The following is an 18,141-nucleotide window of genomic DNA, read 5'->3' as shown; positions in this document are numbered from 1 at the left end:
ACTTATCACAATTACGGTCATTTTCATCGTATTGTCTTTTTCCTCACTACTGGACTGAAAGATACCTGAGTGCTGAGATTCTGTATTCACATATCTGTCTCCAGATCTGGCACGTAAGTTACTCAATATTCACTGAATAAATGAATTTTTTACTTATCTGTAAATGGAGGCAGTTGTACTAAATTTCCCATCATTTAAAAAAAATAAATTTTTATTTATTTTTGGCTGCTTTTGGTTCTTCATTGCTGTGCGCGGCTTTCTCTAGTTGCAGCGAGTGGGGGCCACTCTTCGGTGCAGTGCGCGGGCTTCTCATTGCAGTGGCTTCTATAGTTGCGGAGCACGGGCTCTAGGTACGTGGGCTTCAGTAGTTGTGGTACGTGGGCTCAGCAGTTGTGGCACATGGGCTTAGCTGCTCTGCAGCATGTGGGATCTTCCCTGGCCAGGGCTCAAACCCGTGTCCCCTGCATTGGCAGGCGTATTCTTAACCACTGCACCATCAGGGAAGCCCTCTATGTCATTTCTATCTTTGATTCTTTGATATGAATTTACTTTGAATTATTTAAGTCCAGACAGTTGAATTTTTCCCTTCAGCTTGATTTCTAGCATTTTATTGCTCATTAGCACTCTTTCCAGATTTGGACATTTTTGTTCTAACTTGAAGATAAAGTGGTACAAGCAGCTAGAGTGGGACTGTGTTTAGACAGGAAAGGGTTCTCTGAGGGAGTGTCATAGAATTTGCTATTGAACCCAACTCCTACCTCTTAACGTTGTGGTTTGCATCTAAAATGACAAGTTAAAAAAACTAATACGTAGGTAAATGTAAATCAAACTTAAGAACAATTTCTAAGCGGAAAATCTGATGATGTCCTAAATTTTACAGATGCTAAAAGCATAATAAAATTTTGTTGCTGAACCTCCCAAGAATATAATCCAGCACTACATGGTAGTCCTCTGTGCCAACAAAACTCCAGGAACCTCAGTGACAATAGCCATGGCCTCGCAGTTGAGTATATACATTTCTTTAATGTAAATCAAAGCCTATTACAATGCATTCTGTTACAATGAAAATCTTCACTTATTTTGGAAGCCCACTCAGTCATTTTGAGCAACATTATATACAACCCAACAGATACAATGATATCACTGACAACTCCTTGAAACGTTATAGCTAAATTACAAAGAGTAATTGGATAATGTAGACAACCCCGATAAAGTATTTATTCTCACATTGTGCTCAACATTAGATGACATATAAAATTCAACTGGGAAAGGGAAATCAAAAAAAGAAAAAAAATTGTGCTTTTTCCTTGAACCAGACTCAAATAATGAGATGAGGGTAAACCCCAGTTGGGAAAGTATTTAGTTCATTGTGCTTTTATATATTTTTCTTGCTACCTATTCCCAGTTAAAACCTTAAATTTGTGCCTCTGGGTACTATTTCTTTTAACTCAAGTACAACATACCAGGCGTTCCTTAAAATCATTTTCTATTAAGTATAAAAAGTATACTCAGATAAGAACACTATAAAATCATTTCCTTTTAGAAGGCATCAAATATTCAGGGATCTTTATTTTTAAAGGGTAAATGAAATGACATAGCTTTCATTGACCCAAACATGCATAATCCATCCTTAAAAATGCACCCAATTGGTAATGACACGATATACAAAGGGAATGCAACTTTACATATGTAGAATGATTGCCCACTATGGCAATTTGACAGTCAAATTAACAGACATTGTACATTTAAAAAAAAAAAAAACAACAAGCCCTCAATGTCTTAAAGCCAGTTATCTATAGGAAACCAAGGGAAATTCTGATATGGAATAGTTTGACTCAAAGCAAAGAATAAGGCACCTGCTATGAATTTAGAACAGTAACTTTCATTTTTTAAGTTACAACAAAATAGAATTAGTTAACCAAGACACTTGTTTCCAAGAGGGAAACAAGTACAGGGGTTGACTTCCTGGGTGAGAAAGGCAGGTAACAATGCAGATAAAAACCTGCTGGCCCAAGGTCAGCAGATTCCTTTCCTATTGTAGTCAAGTTCCTAAACGTCCTTAACCACTCCTCTCCTTCATTCTCCCCATACTTAGGGGTATCAGAAGCTCTGAGGTTCACGCTGTATATAGACTAGGTAGTAGATTTCCCTTCTGTTCCTCTTAAAACAGCTTATTTTCAAGAGGTATCCTGAGGCAATTAACACAGCAAACAAGCAGCTTTCTTTCCAATTCATTAACACATAGACACCTCTCAGGCTTTTTTCATCATTATGGCTAAGAATTTAAATAGCCAATACTTGAAATTTTCAACAGTACCAGAAAACTCAAAACCTGCCTTATCACTCACCCTTACCATTAGTAAAAAGAAAGTTTGATCAATCATAACCTATAAAATCATACAACAAAGGGAAGACTAAAGACTGATCCTTATCAGTAAATCCATTTAATTTCACATGACACTTTAGTCTGATGTATCTAGTACCCTAACAGAATTTTAATCATAAATCAAGAAAAAGCATTTCCAAACTAATTTGCAGTTGATGTGCCTTTTTGGTATTAAAAGTGCTATTAACATGCTGTCTTACGGCACACTGGACTCAACAGTATGTCCTGATGAGGCATCCATTTTTAGTACTGTTTTTCCCTAAAATGTTGTGAGAATAGACCCCTTTGATATATTAAAGTAATTCTGGTGAAATCAATGGTGATATAAAAAACCTTCCCTGACTTTACTCCACCATGGCTGCTTTTAGTGAAACCGAAGTGACTAAGTTATAAAATGCTCAACCAAGTTGTTTTCTTATGGCCTCTTACGTTAGTATATTCACTCATGCAAAATCCAAGGTAGTGTAATAGAAATAATATTGTTAAAATAGACGTTGTGGCTATAAGCATCTCCCTTTATATTAGGCATGTAGAAGCTTTTTAAAATTTTTAGGTGCTAAAGATTTCGGGAAAACTAGGCTAACTGTGTAGTTGTTCCATTTATAAGCACCTTATTACAGGACGGTTACATGACCCTCTATGGGAGTGTGCTTTCAAGAAATAGTAATAAAGTGCCTAGCTATATAAAAACCGTAGGATTCCAAATTTTAAATTAAGCTAATTGCATTTATACATTAGGGCTAACAAAATCTAGACCCTGTCTACACAGATTCAATCTAATTACCTATATTGTACACTGTTCTAATATCCACATTAAAAAAAAAAGAACCTTACTCTTTACTGACTGAATAAGTAGGGTCCACTACTGTAGCTTAACAAATTTTATTGCTTTATTCATGTGGTGCTTTTGCAAGGCACTGTGGTATGGACTAGAAAACTTGGAATGACTTGTGAAGAAACCTTGGAATGACACATGAAGGATGATATGAAAAGTCATTCTGAGGCAGGATGCTTTACTGAATTGTTTTTAACCAGGGTATCAAACATCAGGAATGAGTTCAAGTTAAAATTCACAGGAGAATGGAAACATCTTAAGGTCAGTCACTTCACATGCCCATCCTGATACTTTGAATAATCTGGAAAATTGCTGTAAGAGAAAGAGCAAGTATTAAAACATGCTTGGAATAAAACAGGCCTGGCAACTGACAAATATTAAGGTAGTTCAAGAATCCAAGAATACCCTTACAGTTACCTGCAAATACTATGTAACTTCATAGTAATATGAACACAGGCCTGCCGTAATAATACAATTTTTTTATGCCTCAGCTTCCTTGAAGTTTATGCCAAAATGTCTAGAGAGTTACCAAATAAGCAGTGATTTTTAGAAAGAAATTAAAGCACCAAAGCAAAAAGGTTCCCTAGCATACAATTATTTGGGTTTAACCCTAAACATTAGGTGTACTTGGCCTGTAACATATGCACATTTCCTCATTCTCCCAAGACTGAAATTCAATCATCTTTAGGTTACATAAATTGCTTGGCTCTTGGCCATTTATCAGGAAAGCTTCCAATTGGTATGTTTAGGAGACAGGCACAGTGAAATGTTTAAGAGAAACCTCAGTAACTTTAAAATGTCAGAACGTGTAAAACATAAACAAGTATTTCCATATTAACAGCTTGCATATTAAGATGAAGAGATAATGTAATCCATCTCCATGGGCAAAAGTCTACTACTCTAACAGCAGTCTGCCCTGATAACTATTTTTTCCTACCATATGTCAAACATTTCTTTTATTAAACTAAAAACATTTGTCTCGCACGTTAAATTGCCAATCAGGTACAAGTTCCTCTACAATTCTCTGCACTAGCTTTACTTTATAAAATATATCCAATTTTGACATAAAGACATTAGATTTTGGAACATGTTAACTTAAGTTCGAACATCCGCATGTACATGATGTTCATAAGCTTCTCTTTCGCAAAGGCTGCAAAATATTCTAAATTCTCATTCTGGGAGGTGTTTCTGTTTTTTGTTTTGGTCTAATATTTGTCAACTCGATCATTACTAAGGACCTGACCTCCTTTTCTGCTCTCTGTGAGCTCAAATCAAACGGGGAGAAGTTTCTAGAGCACCACCCTCTGTGCATATGTGGGACAAGTAATTGGGTTCAGATACAACAGAATTATGCGGAGCTCCCGGCAGGTGGATTGAGAACTATGCGGGCAGGATTCACCACTGATGGATCACCACGTCATCCCCAACCCGTCATCCAACACCCTACCCGATGGTCGCCCCCAAAACACTTACCAGAACCACAAACAACAAAAATGAAGAGAGCCAATAACCAGGGTCCTACAGACGCCTTCTCTTCGGGAGCATTTCTCTGCAAAAAGGAAAATCCACGGTCTCCAATACAAAAAAAACACTCTGACCCCGGGCTCTTACCCTGCACCCCGGGCCACGTCGCCGGGTCCCTGCACCTCACTGGTCTCCCCTGCGTTCCCGAGCCGCCCGGCTCCGGCACCCACCTCCCTGAGCTCCCAACTTAAGAGTCCGGCTCGCGGCCTCGGGCCCTTGAGTCGCCCGGGTCTGGGGAAGAGAGCTCGGCGCGGCCCCGGGGCCCGGGCCTCATACCCGGCTGCGGAACCGAGAGGGGCGCCCGCTCTTCCCTTACCGAGGTCTTGGCGACGTTGCCGCGCTGGGTGATGTTCTTGCTGTGCTTCTCGTTGGCCATACGGATCCGCTGCTTGGCGACCATCTTCGCGGCGCAACCACCTGCCCCGGCCACCCCTGGGCCTCGCTCGCTCACTTCTCCTCGGGCCGCTGCGACCGACGTTCCGCTCCCGGTGCCCGCGCCGCCGGAGCGAGGAGGCTCTCAGGTGGGGCGCTAGCTCCGGCCGCTGGGCCTGGGCGCGGGGGCTGAGTCCTTAGCTGGGCGCGGGCCGCCGGCTGACTGACGACGCCGGACCGTCCGGCCGAGCGAGAGGGGCGCGCGGGAGGAGGAAAGCAGGCCGCCGGGATACTCTCGCGTTGCCGCTGTGGCCTCCGCCGGGAGCGTGGAGTGAGAGAGAAAGGGAACGCAACGCTACACAACGCAACGACCGAACGGTGCAACCCGTCGCCTCGAACTACTTCGGGTTCGGCTGCCAACGTCAGCATTGGGCCGACTCCGCCCCGCGGAAGTGCACGCTCCGCCTGCTGAGGAAGAGGGAGAGGGAGGGCGAAGGCCGGCACTCCAGCCTTAGCCCCGCCCCTCCACGCTCCGTAAAGTGTTGCCCCAGAGCTGCGCGTGCGCGTTCGGGCCCCTTTTTCACGTCTCTCTCCGACCGGAAGTGAATTGGCCCCGAGGCTGGCGGCCCCGGAAACACCAGTTCGCCGTCTCACGCCGGAGGAGACGTGTTGGGGCCGGGTTCGGCTCTCGTGAACTCTGACCCAAGCATATGAGTTTCTCTTTCCGGGACAAGATGGCGCCGCCCTCGCCGCTCCTTACAGGTGAGCTCTGAACGAGCAAGGGATTATTTCTTTAGAGCAATAATTTTTGTGTCTGTAATCTTGGGCACCACCCGAGAAGCCTTGGAGTCCGATCCGCCTTTTCTTGTGGATTGTAGGAGAGCCGGAGGGCCTTTTGGATTCCTTGGTGTAGCGTGGCAGTCGGAAATTAGGCTCTAGCCTCGGGGCTCCAGCATTCCCCTTCCCTTTTGCTCGTCCATCATTCTTTCCTGACACTTCAGGTTCTACAGGAATAGAGGAAGGGGCATAAAAACGAAGAGTGCTAGTGGGATTTGTTACTCTGGATCTGCAGTACTGGTGTTACACTAGCGCTTACTTGGTGACAGGCCCCGTTGACAGGGTGAAGTCATTTAGCTCTGTAATAAGAAAAAAACGTAAACGTGTGACTCGGTCTACTAGAATAACCACGCACATTAAATACACCTGAATTTAAGTGATACCAAATCCTGCACTCCTTGCTTTAATGAAATTTGTGGGACTGCGTAGGGCGAGTGGAGCTGCGGTAGTGTAGGTTTTAAGGGGATGAGAGTGTGGTCTGGGGTGGTAGCATATAATGAACATTATAAAGATAAAGTAGCAACGTTAGAACATTACAGGATTCCTCAGGTTTCGAAGCTAAGGCAGAGTTTATAATGTTGGAGAAGATAATAAACTTAATCTTAGACAATGTCGGCGGTGACTGGATTAGAGTAATGGCTGGAGTCTCATTTATGAGCATCAAGTAAGGAGAGGGGAGTTGGGAGGGAAAAGAAGGATATAAGTTACCAATAACTTAATAACATATTAAGGAAAAAGAAGCCATTGAGAGAAAGGTTGTCTCCTTTTGAGGAAAGGGATCATTTCCCCCTGAGACTTGGAAGGAACCTGAAAAAGCTTTTGCACTTTTTACCATTCTACATTTTGAGATCTTTGTTATTAAGCACCCTGCCCATTCATATTCAATCTGGCTACCACAGTTCATTCACCACACATTTATCAAAAACTGGCTAATTTGTTAGATAACATGCCAGGCGGATACTGCTTAAAAAGTAACTAAATGAATTTATTTCTGTAGCTTCATAAAGGTAGCTTGTATGTTACTTATAATTTTGGAATACTAAATGCTTTTTTTGAACTTTAATTTAAAAACTGGTACATTTTAAAATTTGATCATTTTTTTTTCCCTTTTAAAATCCTTACAGTGACTGCTTGCAGGGTAAATTCCGTCCTGTTTAGCAGAGCATATGGAACCCTTTATAATCCTTGAATAGCTCTTGTCATTCATTTTACTCCTTGCCATCCTATCCTATTTTGTTCTCCATCAATACTGAACTGCTAGGGGGCTTCCCTGGTGGCGCAGTGGTTGAGAGTCCGCCTGCCGATGCAGGGGAAACGGGTTCGTGCCCCGGTCTGGGAGGATCCCGCATGCCGCGGAGCGGCTGGGCCCGTGAGCCATGGCCGCTGAGCCTGCGCTTCCGGAGCCTGTGCTCCGCAACGGGGGAGGCCGCAGCGGTGAGAGGCCCGCGTACCACAAAAAAAAAAAAAAAAAAAAAATACTGAACTGCTCATAAAACCCTTGAACAACCTATTTCCTCAGTCTAACACTACCCTCTTCCTCTTGATTTGGCTGACGTCTTTTTATCTTTTAAATTTCCTTTTAGACATCATTACTTTGTGAAGTCTTTCCTTACTCTTCCCAGATAGTCTTTCCCCAGCCTGTTTTGGTACCTCATATATACTTGAGGTTTTTTTTTTTTCCCCACTTATCACATAAGATAATTATCTAGTAGTTTAGATGCTTTTCTCCCCTGCTGGACTGTGAATTCCTTAATGGCAGGGGCAGAGCCTTATTCATCCCTGTCTTCTCAGTACCAAGTACAATGCCTGGTAAACAATAGACACTAAGTGTTTAATGGAAGAATAAATTAATGAATGATAACCACTTTATTTGTAGTCAGATTAACCAAGAGTGACAGTTTTCTTACAGTGCTTAAGATCAAGGACTTCGTAAGAGTTTAAGGGTTATCTAGTCCGTGTGCTCCAAATAGTCTCATATTTATAGCAGCTCAGAGAAATTCACATTGCAAATTGGCAGAGTCAGGATTATATTCAATCATTCAACTCCATGGCCCATTTTTCTTTCACTAGAACACACTGATTAATCTTTTAAACATTCTTAGTATAGGTATTTCAGTCAATAATAGATTCTTTTACTTCCAAAACCTTTTTTTAAATATAGACTTATGGGACTTTGGAGTTGTGAATAACTTAAAGATTATCCAGTAAATTTTATTAGTTATGACTTTTAATTGGAAATGACAAAAAGCTAAAGCAGGTAAAAAGGGGATTTTTTAAAAATTAGTTTATTTACTTTTGGCTGCGTTGGGTCTTCGTTGCTGCGCGTGGACTTTCTCAGGTTGTGCGAGCGGGGCTTACTCTTCGTTGCAGTGCGCAGGCTTCTCATTGTAGTGGCTTCTGTCGTTGCGGAGCCCAGGCTCTAGGCGTGTGGGCTTCAGTAGTTGTTGCACGCAGGCTCAGTAGTTGTCGTTTGTAGGCTCTAGAGCGCAGGCTCAGTAGTTGTGGCTCACGGGCTTAGTTGCTCCGTGGCATGTGGGATCTTCACGGACCAGGGCTTTGAATCCGTGTTCCCTGCATTGGCAGGTGGATTCTTAACCACTGCACCACCAGAGGAGCCCCGAAAAGGGCATTTAAAAAAAAAAAAAAAAACACCTCATGTAACCTTAAAGCTTCTACTGTTACATCCAGGTATTCACATGACTCCAAAAATCTGTTTTTCTTCCTCCTTCAGCTCTTGCTTTCTTTCCGATTAAACTTATTGTCAGGCTGATGTTCTAATCGGGAGCTCCAGGTTTACAGTCAACCCGCTCAACAGCCCCAGAGGCAAGTGCACATCTGTGCCAGTCTCAAGGCTTGCTGTCTTTGGCTTGCCTCATGCTCATCTTTGAATCAGTAAATTTTTAATCAGATTACCAGGACCAAATTATATTCTCACCCCTGAATATTTCCCAAAGGAAAACTAAAGTCTCCTAAAAGGGGGGCCTGGATGCTAGGCATGTAAAACAACAATAGCCCTTACATGAAGCCCATATTGTCCAATCAGCTTGCCTAGTTGAAGCCATTGAGATAATCAAGACTGAGTCATTTTCTTAAATTGATATATACTTCAGTGGGTGTAAGCATTGGAAAAAGTACCATACTATAATGATCACCATATCCCTGGCATAGGACCCTTGTTTGTTGAAGTCCAGTAGTTTTCTCATATTAACTCAGGCTTAGAGCAATAAATAGTATGTGAGTATATAGAAAGGCTCATAAGTTTTTAAAAGATACTATGTAGGTACAGTATTTAATGTAATTGTTGTTTTTAAACAGTTATTCTGTGTGAAACTCTGGCATTTATTTGTTGCTTTAATGAAAAGAACTGTTAGCATTCCAGATTTTTCTTTCCAATAGAACATATTGCTGATCCTTTTTGATTAAAGGGGAAAATCACTAAAAATAAGGAATCATATCAAGTGTCAATACACTGTGTCAAGCTATCCCCACATTTTACTCACTGTTTTACATTTAGTCACTTCTAATTAAAATGAATTCCTCATTAGAAATTCATATGTAGAAAAAAATTGTTTCAGTTATTGAAAAGAGTTTGAGTCCATATTTATTTTTGCTTTTATTAACTTATAATGCAGTTTATGTTGTTATGAACCTGATTTTGTGTTTCTTCTGATAAACTTTGTATATTCATGTATTCAAGTTTGTATAAGAAGTTGCTCAAACTAATAAATCCAGTATAGTATCTTAGTGGTTCCAAAATGTCTTACAGCACTTTCTCATAGTTATGCTTCTATGTAGGGAAGTGTGAAAGAAAATATTTGTTTTAAATAGTGGTTTACATGTATGAACAAAACTATAATGACTCAATATGACTTTTATGATGAATTTAATTGATAATTAGTTCACATATAACAGACATCTATTGTAAAGCATCATGTACAAAGGTTGTCTAATTTAATGGGAACCAACAGTATCATCAGTGTGTGAAGTAGCTTTGATATGTACTTTTGTCTTGCAGAATATGTTTTTATCTTAGTACAAAAATCTTGGTCTATTCGATTTTTAATTTTTATTTAACACCTCTGTCCTGTATTCCCAGGCAAATCAGTTCTTGAGAAATGTTGACAGACTTTTGATTGGTTTTATTTCTTGCCGTATTGTGAACAAAGTATTACCAAAAAGGGATGGGCTTTGAAAAAGCCTTTTTATTTTGATATAAATTAAGACTTGAAAGAAGTTGCAGAGAGAATAAAGAAAGTTCCTGCATATCCTTCATCTAGCTTTCCCCAATGATAATATCTTATAGTATATTAGCCAAACCAGGAGATTGACACTGGTACTGCTCTCCTTATTTGGATTTTACTAGTTTGTGCATGTCTGTATTTTATCATGTATAGATTCATGTAGCCACCACTATCAGAATATAGAACTGCTTTATCACCACAGAGATGTTACCCATTTATCATTGGACCCTCCTTCGAACTCTAACCGTTGGCAACCACTGATCTGTCCTGTATCATGATAATTTTGTCATTTCATGAGTTTTATATATCCTGGTGAAAAGCCAACCATTTTTTTTAGTAAGTTTTTATAGCATGGCTGAACATAATGATTTGTGATAAATATTGAATAGCAACCTTAATATAATACAAAATTATTGAGACTACCTAGTGAAATTATCTTGATTATTATTCAAGGGACAATTGAAATGTACTTCTAAATTTCAAACAACAACAGTTTGCCTTTTTTTCTCCATCTCTATGCAAAATACAAATGTATTTTCCTTAAAAAAAAAAGAGTGTTGTATAAATGGAATCATAGACTATGTAACCTTTTAATTTTTGTTTTCAAAATGTTCTTTATTTAGAATGTGAATATATGCATGTTGAAAAGCAGTTGATTAATTTGACTCAAGATTTTGCTTCTCCAGAAACATACTAAAACCAGTCATTGAAAGCCACATGAGACTGAATGCTACTTGAGCAAGAAAGACATGGCACTTTTCACACTGACTTTTCTCTCGGTGTTGCCTTCTGAGGTTTTGGGGTAATAATCTGCATTATTAAGTTAAGTGGGAGTTTTACTCCCCTACTCCTGTCTTAGTCCATTCTGGCTCCTGTAACAAAAATATCATAGACTGGGTGGTAAACAACAGAAATGTATTTCTTACAGTTCCGGAAGCTGGCAAATCCAAGATCAGGGCACTGGCAGATTCAGTGTCTGGTGATCACCTGCTTCCTGGCTCATAGACAGCCATTCTGCACTGTGTCCTCACATGGTGGAAGAGACAAGGGACCTCTTTGGGGCCTCTTTCATGAGGGCCCTAATCCCATTCATAAGGGTTCTTCCTTCATGATCTAATTACCTCCCCAAAGCCATCCTAAATACCATTAGGGATTAAGTTTCAACATACGAATTTCGCGTAGGGGTACATAAACATTCAGTCTTAGCAACTCTTTTGGGATCTTCTACATGTCTTAGTTTGGGATGTAAGTATGAAATAGAAATTTTGGAAAAGGAAAACCTTGTACCCATACTGGTTGCCCTGAATACCCTGAAAGTTCCCACTGCTGTGGCCAGAAGGCTACCTTCATGGGTTCTGAGGTACAGCTGCCACTTTAATATAACGTACGAAAACTTTGAATTATCACCAAGTAAACATTGTGGTCGGTAATAACAGCAAAGTCAACAAATACAGAGGACCGAGGTCACTAGGTACAAGTGTCATGAGAACACAAGAAGCTGAGATGAGCTAGGGAAAGCTTTTTTTCTTTTTTGCCAGTCACTTCAGGCATTTGTTAAGGCAATAGAGCATGGCTTGATTGCATCATCATATGGCACATTTTAAAAGTATTGCGGCTTCATTGGGTATACACTGATAATGTACCGTTTTGTTTTCCTAGGTAAGTATGAGAATTTTGAAAGAGCGATTAGTGAGTTAAATTGTCACTGCAGCTTGTGGGCGGGACCTCATTAGGCTAACAGAATTATATGCAACCTAGCAATAACGTGTAACCTGACAACTACAAACCCCCTAGTTTGGGAAATTCATTTTTTATTAATCCCTCAAATAAATGTTTATTAAAACCTTAGCTGTAGTATTAAGAAAAGAATGGCTTGTTTTCTTCTAAATCATAATGTATTATACATTATATTGCAGCAGACGATTGATTTGGTGACAAGAAACAGCACAGCTTTGCCTGTGTAGTAAGAGAATTTTGATGCAATACTTGATTTTAGCCAGAACGCCAAGAAGCAGTTGAGAATTTCTGATGCTGAAGAATTAAACTTCATAGTTTTCAAGTCTTCTAGGAAAACATTTCCTGGCACAAAATGTTTACTAAATGTATTAGAGATTTTTAGAATAGATATCGTCAGTGTTTCATTCAAGGTGTAGCAGTAGACTGAGCTCCTTTTGAAATCATCATTTTGAGTGTAGTGACGGACTCATTTTTTAAGATCCCTAATGCCTAGCACATGGAGCTGTGCAGGGGCCAGGTATAGAGCAGAGCCTTGTAGGCAGTAGTGTGAGGAGTTTAGATTTTGATATATGTAGAACACTTTGCTAGACTCCATTCTATTCAAGGGCAAACTACCCACAGCAGTTTGGTGACTCAGTTTAGTATATGAGGAAACATGGTATCCAGTTGTATACTTGTGGATATCTGACCAGAAACTCATTATTCAATTGCGTGTTTACTCCCTTATTTTTCATCATTTCCACTAGAATGGAAGCTCCATGAGTACATAGATTTTTATCTTGTTTGTCAGTGGTTCTTTTACTTTCATTCTAACTTAAAAACAAAAAATTTATTTATTTATTTATTTATTCATTCATTCATTCATTCATTTTGGCTGTGCCAGGTCTTAGTTGCGGCATGCGGGATCTTAGTTGTGGCGTGCGAACTCAGTTGCGGCATGCATGCAGGATCTAGTTCCCTGACCAGGGATTGAACCCGGGCCCCTTGCATTGGGAGTGTGGAGTCGTATCCACTGGACCACCAGGGAATTCCCTCAGTCTAACTTTAACTTATTTACTTTGGGAAGGTAGATTATATTACTTTCAATATCTGAAGATTGAGCTAGTTAATTTACAGGTAGAAAATTGATGTTATGAGAACTGTCCCTTGAGAAGGGATAGGAAATAGGGCTCAGAGTTGGAGCCAAGAGTGGCCCCTAGCTACCAACTTTGCTGCTGAAGAGTGGGAGATTTGTGAATAGCTGGCAGAAAAGGAAGGAAGTGAAATTGTAGCCATGAACTTCAGTAAAACTTTTTCCTTTCTTCAGCTCTTACACTGTTGCTGCTAGCAAGAGTTCTGGCTGATAAAATAGTTACAAATCACCAAGTCCTGTCAGTTTTCTCTCTTGAATATTGAACACTTATTCTCCACTGTCCATTTCCACTGCCCTACCCTAGTCCAAGTTTTGTATTGTTTTGTTTTTTTGTGGCCGTGCTGCTCGGCTTGCAGGATCTTAGTTCCCTCCACCAGGGATGGATCCCGGGCCCCTGGCAGTGGAAGCTTGGAGTCCTAACCACTGGACCACCAGGGAATTCCCGAAGTTTCTATTATCTCTTCTGTGGGACTACTGCAGACCATCCTGAGTAGTTTCTTCACATCTTACTGCCTTCTGGTTCACTGTCTACACTGTACCAAGTTGAGCTTTTCAAATTGCAAGTCTGGTTTTAAAAATCTGCCTAAAACTTTTTTGAAGTTTCCCAACATTCTTAGGCTGCAGTCCGACGTTGCCTAACTTAAGCCACAGGATCCTGCTTGGTCTGAGCCCTATTTTCTCCTCCAGATCCACCTCCTTCCAGCCACGCAGGCCTCCTTTCCATTCCTGTGACACTGTCATCTCTCTTGTCACGGAGTTTCTGCGACTGTTACTGTTCTCCTTGCTTGTTAACTGCTATTCGCTATTCATCTTTCAGATCTCAGCACACAAATCACTTACTCAGGGATGCTTTCCCTAACCTTCCATTTTTAGATTAAAACTCCATATTATTCACTCTAGTAGCCTCATATCTTTCCTTCGTAGCACTAAATGCAGTTAGAGATTTCCATATATTTGACTAATTATCTGATTAGTGAGGTCAGGGACAGGCTGATTTTCCTCCCTATTGTATCTGCAGTACTCAACATAAGGTTTTGGCGGTAGTTTTTTTTCCTCCAGTAAGCATTTGCTGAATGAATGAATCATTTTATTTGGTTCAGCTTTAGAAGCTTCTAATTCAGCCATTTTAAAAACGTATAATCTAGTTCTGTACATGTTTCTGCTTATTTAATCTTGAACTTTGTTCCCACTTAATTTTTTAGAATATTACTATCATTGGGAGCTTAGTAAATGAATGTGTCTCATCCTGATTGTTCTCTTAGCTTGAGAAATTGTAAATATATTAATAATGTCATATTTTTAAGAACTTTGAATGAATTTATACTATATTTTTATGTTATTATTTTACATAAAGCACACAGTATTTTAAAGTTTATATTTTGCTGATTGGGCACAGATTCAGAGGTGGTGATGCATCTAAGTTTCCACAGTCAGATAGGAACTGAGGTCTACCTTTGAGTTCATGTCCTTTCTACTATAGTACAACTGCCTTTCACTGGTGACAGTTACAATTTTGAGTTTTTAATTATAAAAGTTACTTGAGAGAATAAGCTGATACAAAGAAGATTTAACTTAGACTCAGCTTCTAATTCTGTTTCCAACATCCATACATTTTGAAAATGAGATTAGAAAATAATGTGAAAACAATACTAAGATTACTTTTTTCCATTTGAATGAAGGAATATAAGTATGAATTCTGTATCTCAATGCAAATGCATAGATTTCTTGTAAGATAGATAAAAGTGGATTTATTGAAGTAGTCTCCTTAGAGACTAAATGAATATGCTCTGTAGGAAAAGAAGTAAGAGGAATATTACCTGTCTCAGTCAGTTCAGGCTGCTATAACAAAGTACCACATACTGGGTAGCTTATAAACAACAGAAATTTATTTCTTACAGTTCTAGAGGCTGGAAGTCTGAGACCAGGGTGCCAGCATGGTCAGGTCTGGTGAGGACCCTCTTGTTTGTTGACTGCCAACTTATTGTATCCTCTGTGTTTTTCTTGTAAAGGTACTAATCCCATTCATGAGGACTCCACCTTTGTGATCTAATAACCCCCCAAAAGGCTCCACCTTCCAATCCCATCACATTGGGATTAGGGTTTCAACCTGAGGATTTTTGTGGAGACACATTCAGTCCATTGCATTACCTATTTATTTCTCAGCGGTTATATGATTTTATGCAAAAGAGGAAGAAAAGTGTGCCCTTTTAATGCTGATGTTTGATAGTTCTATGAAATGTTTAATGATTTCATTAGTATTTTGACTGAAAGCTTTTTTTAAAAAAACATTTGTGATAACTGAGTATTTATTAACAAAGTAATGGTGGTTCTTTCCCTCTTTTTTCTTTAGTCCAAGGGTCGGAAGGACTATACATGGTGAATGGACCACCACATTTTACAGAAAGCACAGTGTTTCCAAGGTATGGTTTATTTTGTCGAGTAATGTTACAGAGAACTATACAATGCATTCTAAAGTATTTTTGTTGTTATATTCTGAACAAAAAAGAAAAAGAACAGATAAGCTAGTTTTTTGGGACATATTATATAATATTAACAGAAGATGGAAAGAGTGAAAGAATGCATATTCTCTATCAAGAAAAATGATCTTTAGATTTGAAAATAATAGCTTAAGCATGTTTAAAAGAAAAGGTGTAGGCAATAGTGTAATTCAGTTCATGCCTCTAGCTTAGAAGAATTTTATCTTGGAGACGGAGGAAAAACCTGCAAATGTGATAGCCAAACCACTGCCTATAATCTTCGATAAATTATGGAATGAGAAAGATATAAGAAATGAAGAAATATACAAAAAATATATACATATAAATATATAGCTAGATAAATAGAGAGACATTTTTCCCAAAAAGAAATAATGGAAAGGTAAACCAAAAACTAACAAAAGTGATTATCTATAGGAGGAGAGAGAATTGCAAGATCCAGGGGACACGTCTGTAAATGCACTTTGGTATATATAGTTTGGACTTTGGACCAAGTAATTGTTTTAAATTAAAAAAAAAAATTTAAATGGAAAACGGGAACAAGTGAACCTAGCTTTATATTAAGCTGGTGACATAACCATATGATGATGTACAATATTCTTAAATGCATTCAATAGTTTTATTATTAACAGAAAATTGATGTTGTCCTTTTAAATCTATTGTAGGGTAAAACAAACACATAATTATATTAACGTCATTAGGAACCAAAGTTTCAGCGTAAGAGTGAAGTGGGGAGATAGACTTGCGTGTATCAATATGAATTCCTGATTTCTTTTCACAAAAACATTTGTATTTCCTAGTTCTGTCCACTCTAAAGGTCTAGAGCCAGTGATAACCTGGTAGCAATAAATACCTCACAGATTTTGATCTCTAAATGCCATTCTTCACTAAAAGGAACCAGTTCCTTGGAGGAGTGGTCAATTCCAGGTATAGGACAAAAACTGTATGAGTTGAGCCATACATATCTTGTGCCAGAAAGCGAGGAAGTTATAAAAGGCTAATGGGGTTTTGCTAAACTGTCACAGGAGTCAACCTGAAGGGGTTTATACCAACCTTAGGTGGGACAATTTGAGCATTAAGAAGAATAATGCCTCTAAGAATTAAGACATGTTAAGTATATAAGTAGTCTCTAAAAAAGTCCTCCTCCCTCCAAATCTTACTGGTCAGCATTAGAAATCAATGGGATCCTTGTTCATTACTTTGAAAATTGATAATGAAAGAAAAAATCAAGCATTTATGTTGCCTTTCCTGTACAGGCTATTTTTCAGTAACCAAGCTGTTGATGAGGAAAACTTCTTCATAGAACAGTAATAAATTTTAAAAGAATGATGGGATTAGATAATCACCATTTCGTTATCCTAAAGAAGTCATGTATCAGTGGTTCTCAAACTTTTGCATGCATCACAATCATCTGAAGAGCTTGTTAAGACACAGGATACTGTTCCCTCTTCAGATTTTCTGATTCATTAGATCTGGGGCAGGGGCCCAAGAATTAGAATTTTTAACAAGTTCCTAGGTAATGCTGACACTGCAAGTCTAGGGACCACACATTTGAGAACGACTGATCTACACAAATGATCATTAAAAGATGCTGTTAGATGAACTGTTGATAGGGAACTTTATAATCAGGCTGGCATCATCTGACTCTATTGACCTTTTTTTTTTTTACTAGACTCAGTTCTCTAGAACCTTGTTACAGGAAATATGGGCCCAAGATCAGCCATACCGGCATCACCTTGAGCCAGTGCAGAAATCAAACATCAGAACATCTCAGGCCCTACGCAGCTTACTGAATCAAAATCTGTATTTTAACCAGCTCCTCAGTGACTTGTATACGCATTAATATTTGAAAAACACCACTTTAGAAAATAAGAGTCTGTGTTAAAGCTTTTGTGCTACACTTCATTGGGGTGTGCAATCCCAAGGCAGCAGGATTGAGGGGGAAAGGGAAATGAGACAAGGAAGAAGTGAAAGCAAATATAGAGTGAGTTGCACTGAACTGACCACAGATTCACAAAATCCATCCAAGTTGCTTGGTCATGCAGAATTTCTCCGGAGAGGTTGTATAGAACCACTGTGCCTTAGAACAATCTGTTTTGAAGAGGATGGGTACGAAATTGGTCTGCAGCCAGAATCTTCTTTTGATCTGTTCGGGTTGAATCTGAGTGCCAGTGCTTCTCTTCCTGCTACTGCAATAGGCATAATGGAAGCCGTGCTGAAATGTGGCCTTCATTCTTGGAGAGTCTGAGACAACCAGTGGTGTTAGGAGATGAGGTGGCCAGGTGTCTTCGTTGAATAGCTGGTGCCTGGGAGCAGGAAGGATTAGGTGAGTCTGAGGAGGCGCATAGTGAGTCCAGTACAATCTCAGTATCACTAAGAGCAGAACAAGGAGACATTATGTGTCTCCTGGTAAGTTTCAATAGGAACTATGCGGTACTTAACCTTCTATGAAGATTTTTAAAAATCTGCTTCTAATCAGGCTTTTAGATGAATGGTCCTTAAATTTGGCTGCACATTAGAATGACTTGGGGAGCTTTTAAAAAACCGGATATCCAAATACTGGCTATTAAATGATAGTAAGG

At 39.4% G+C, this 18,141-nt stretch overlaps 2 protein-coding genes across 2 annotated transcripts in view; one reads left to right on the top strand and one right to left on the bottom strand.

Moving 5' to 3' along the window:
• Positions 1-1,003: 1,003 nt before the first annotated feature.
• Positions 1,004-5,513, bottom strand: SERP1 (stress associated endoplasmic reticulum protein 1). The gene is made up of 3 exons (XM_060099532.1): positions 5,062-5,513; positions 4,695-4,770; positions 1,004-3,533 (listed from the first exon to the last, which is right to left on the bottom strand). Exons 1-3 carry the CDS (start codon positions 5,143-5,145, stop codon positions 3,493-3,495), a joined length of 201 nt encoding a protein of 66 aa, XP_059955515.1. The 5' UTR covers positions 5,146-5,513; the 3' UTR covers positions 1,004-3,492.
• A 250-nt stretch (positions 5,514-5,763) lies between these two features.
• Positions 5,764-18,141, top strand: part of EIF2A (eukaryotic translation initiation factor 2A) — a 38,095-nt gene continuing 25,717 nt past the window's right edge. Inside the window, exons 1-2 of the mRNA XM_060099531.1 lie at positions 5,764-5,879; positions 15,415-15,484. Of these exons, the coding sequence (XP_059955514.1) occupies positions 5,828-5,879; positions 15,415-15,484 (122 nt within the window). The 5' untranslated portion in view covers positions 5,764-5,827. The remainder of the gene's footprint in view (positions 5,880-15,414; positions 15,485-18,141) is intronic.

Source organism: Mesoplodon densirostris, chromosome 5 (assembly GCF_025265405.1).
Source record: "Mesoplodon densirostris isolate mMesDen1 chromosome 5, mMesDen1 primary haplotype, whole genome shotgun sequence".
Lineage (NCBI taxonomy): Eukaryota > Metazoa > Chordata > Mammalia > Artiodactyla > Ziphiidae > Mesoplodon > Mesoplodon densirostris.
Note: the sequence above shows the minus strand (reverse complement) of the source record. Positions and strands in the feature narration are given on the sequence as shown.

Coding starts and splice junctions, on each gene's coding strand:
- SERP1 (XM_060099532.1), bottom strand. CDS start 5,145: ATGGTCGCCAAGCAGCGGATCCGTATGGCCAACGAGAAGCACAGCAAG. Junction 4,771..5,061: donor GCAACGTCGCCAAGACCTCG/GTAAGGGAAGAG, acceptor TCCTTTTTGCAG/AGAAATGCTCCCGAAGAGAA. Junction 3,534..4,694: donor TTTTGTTGTTTGTGGTTCTG/GTAAGTGTTTTG, acceptor TTTCTCTTACAG/CAATTTTCCAGATTATTCAA.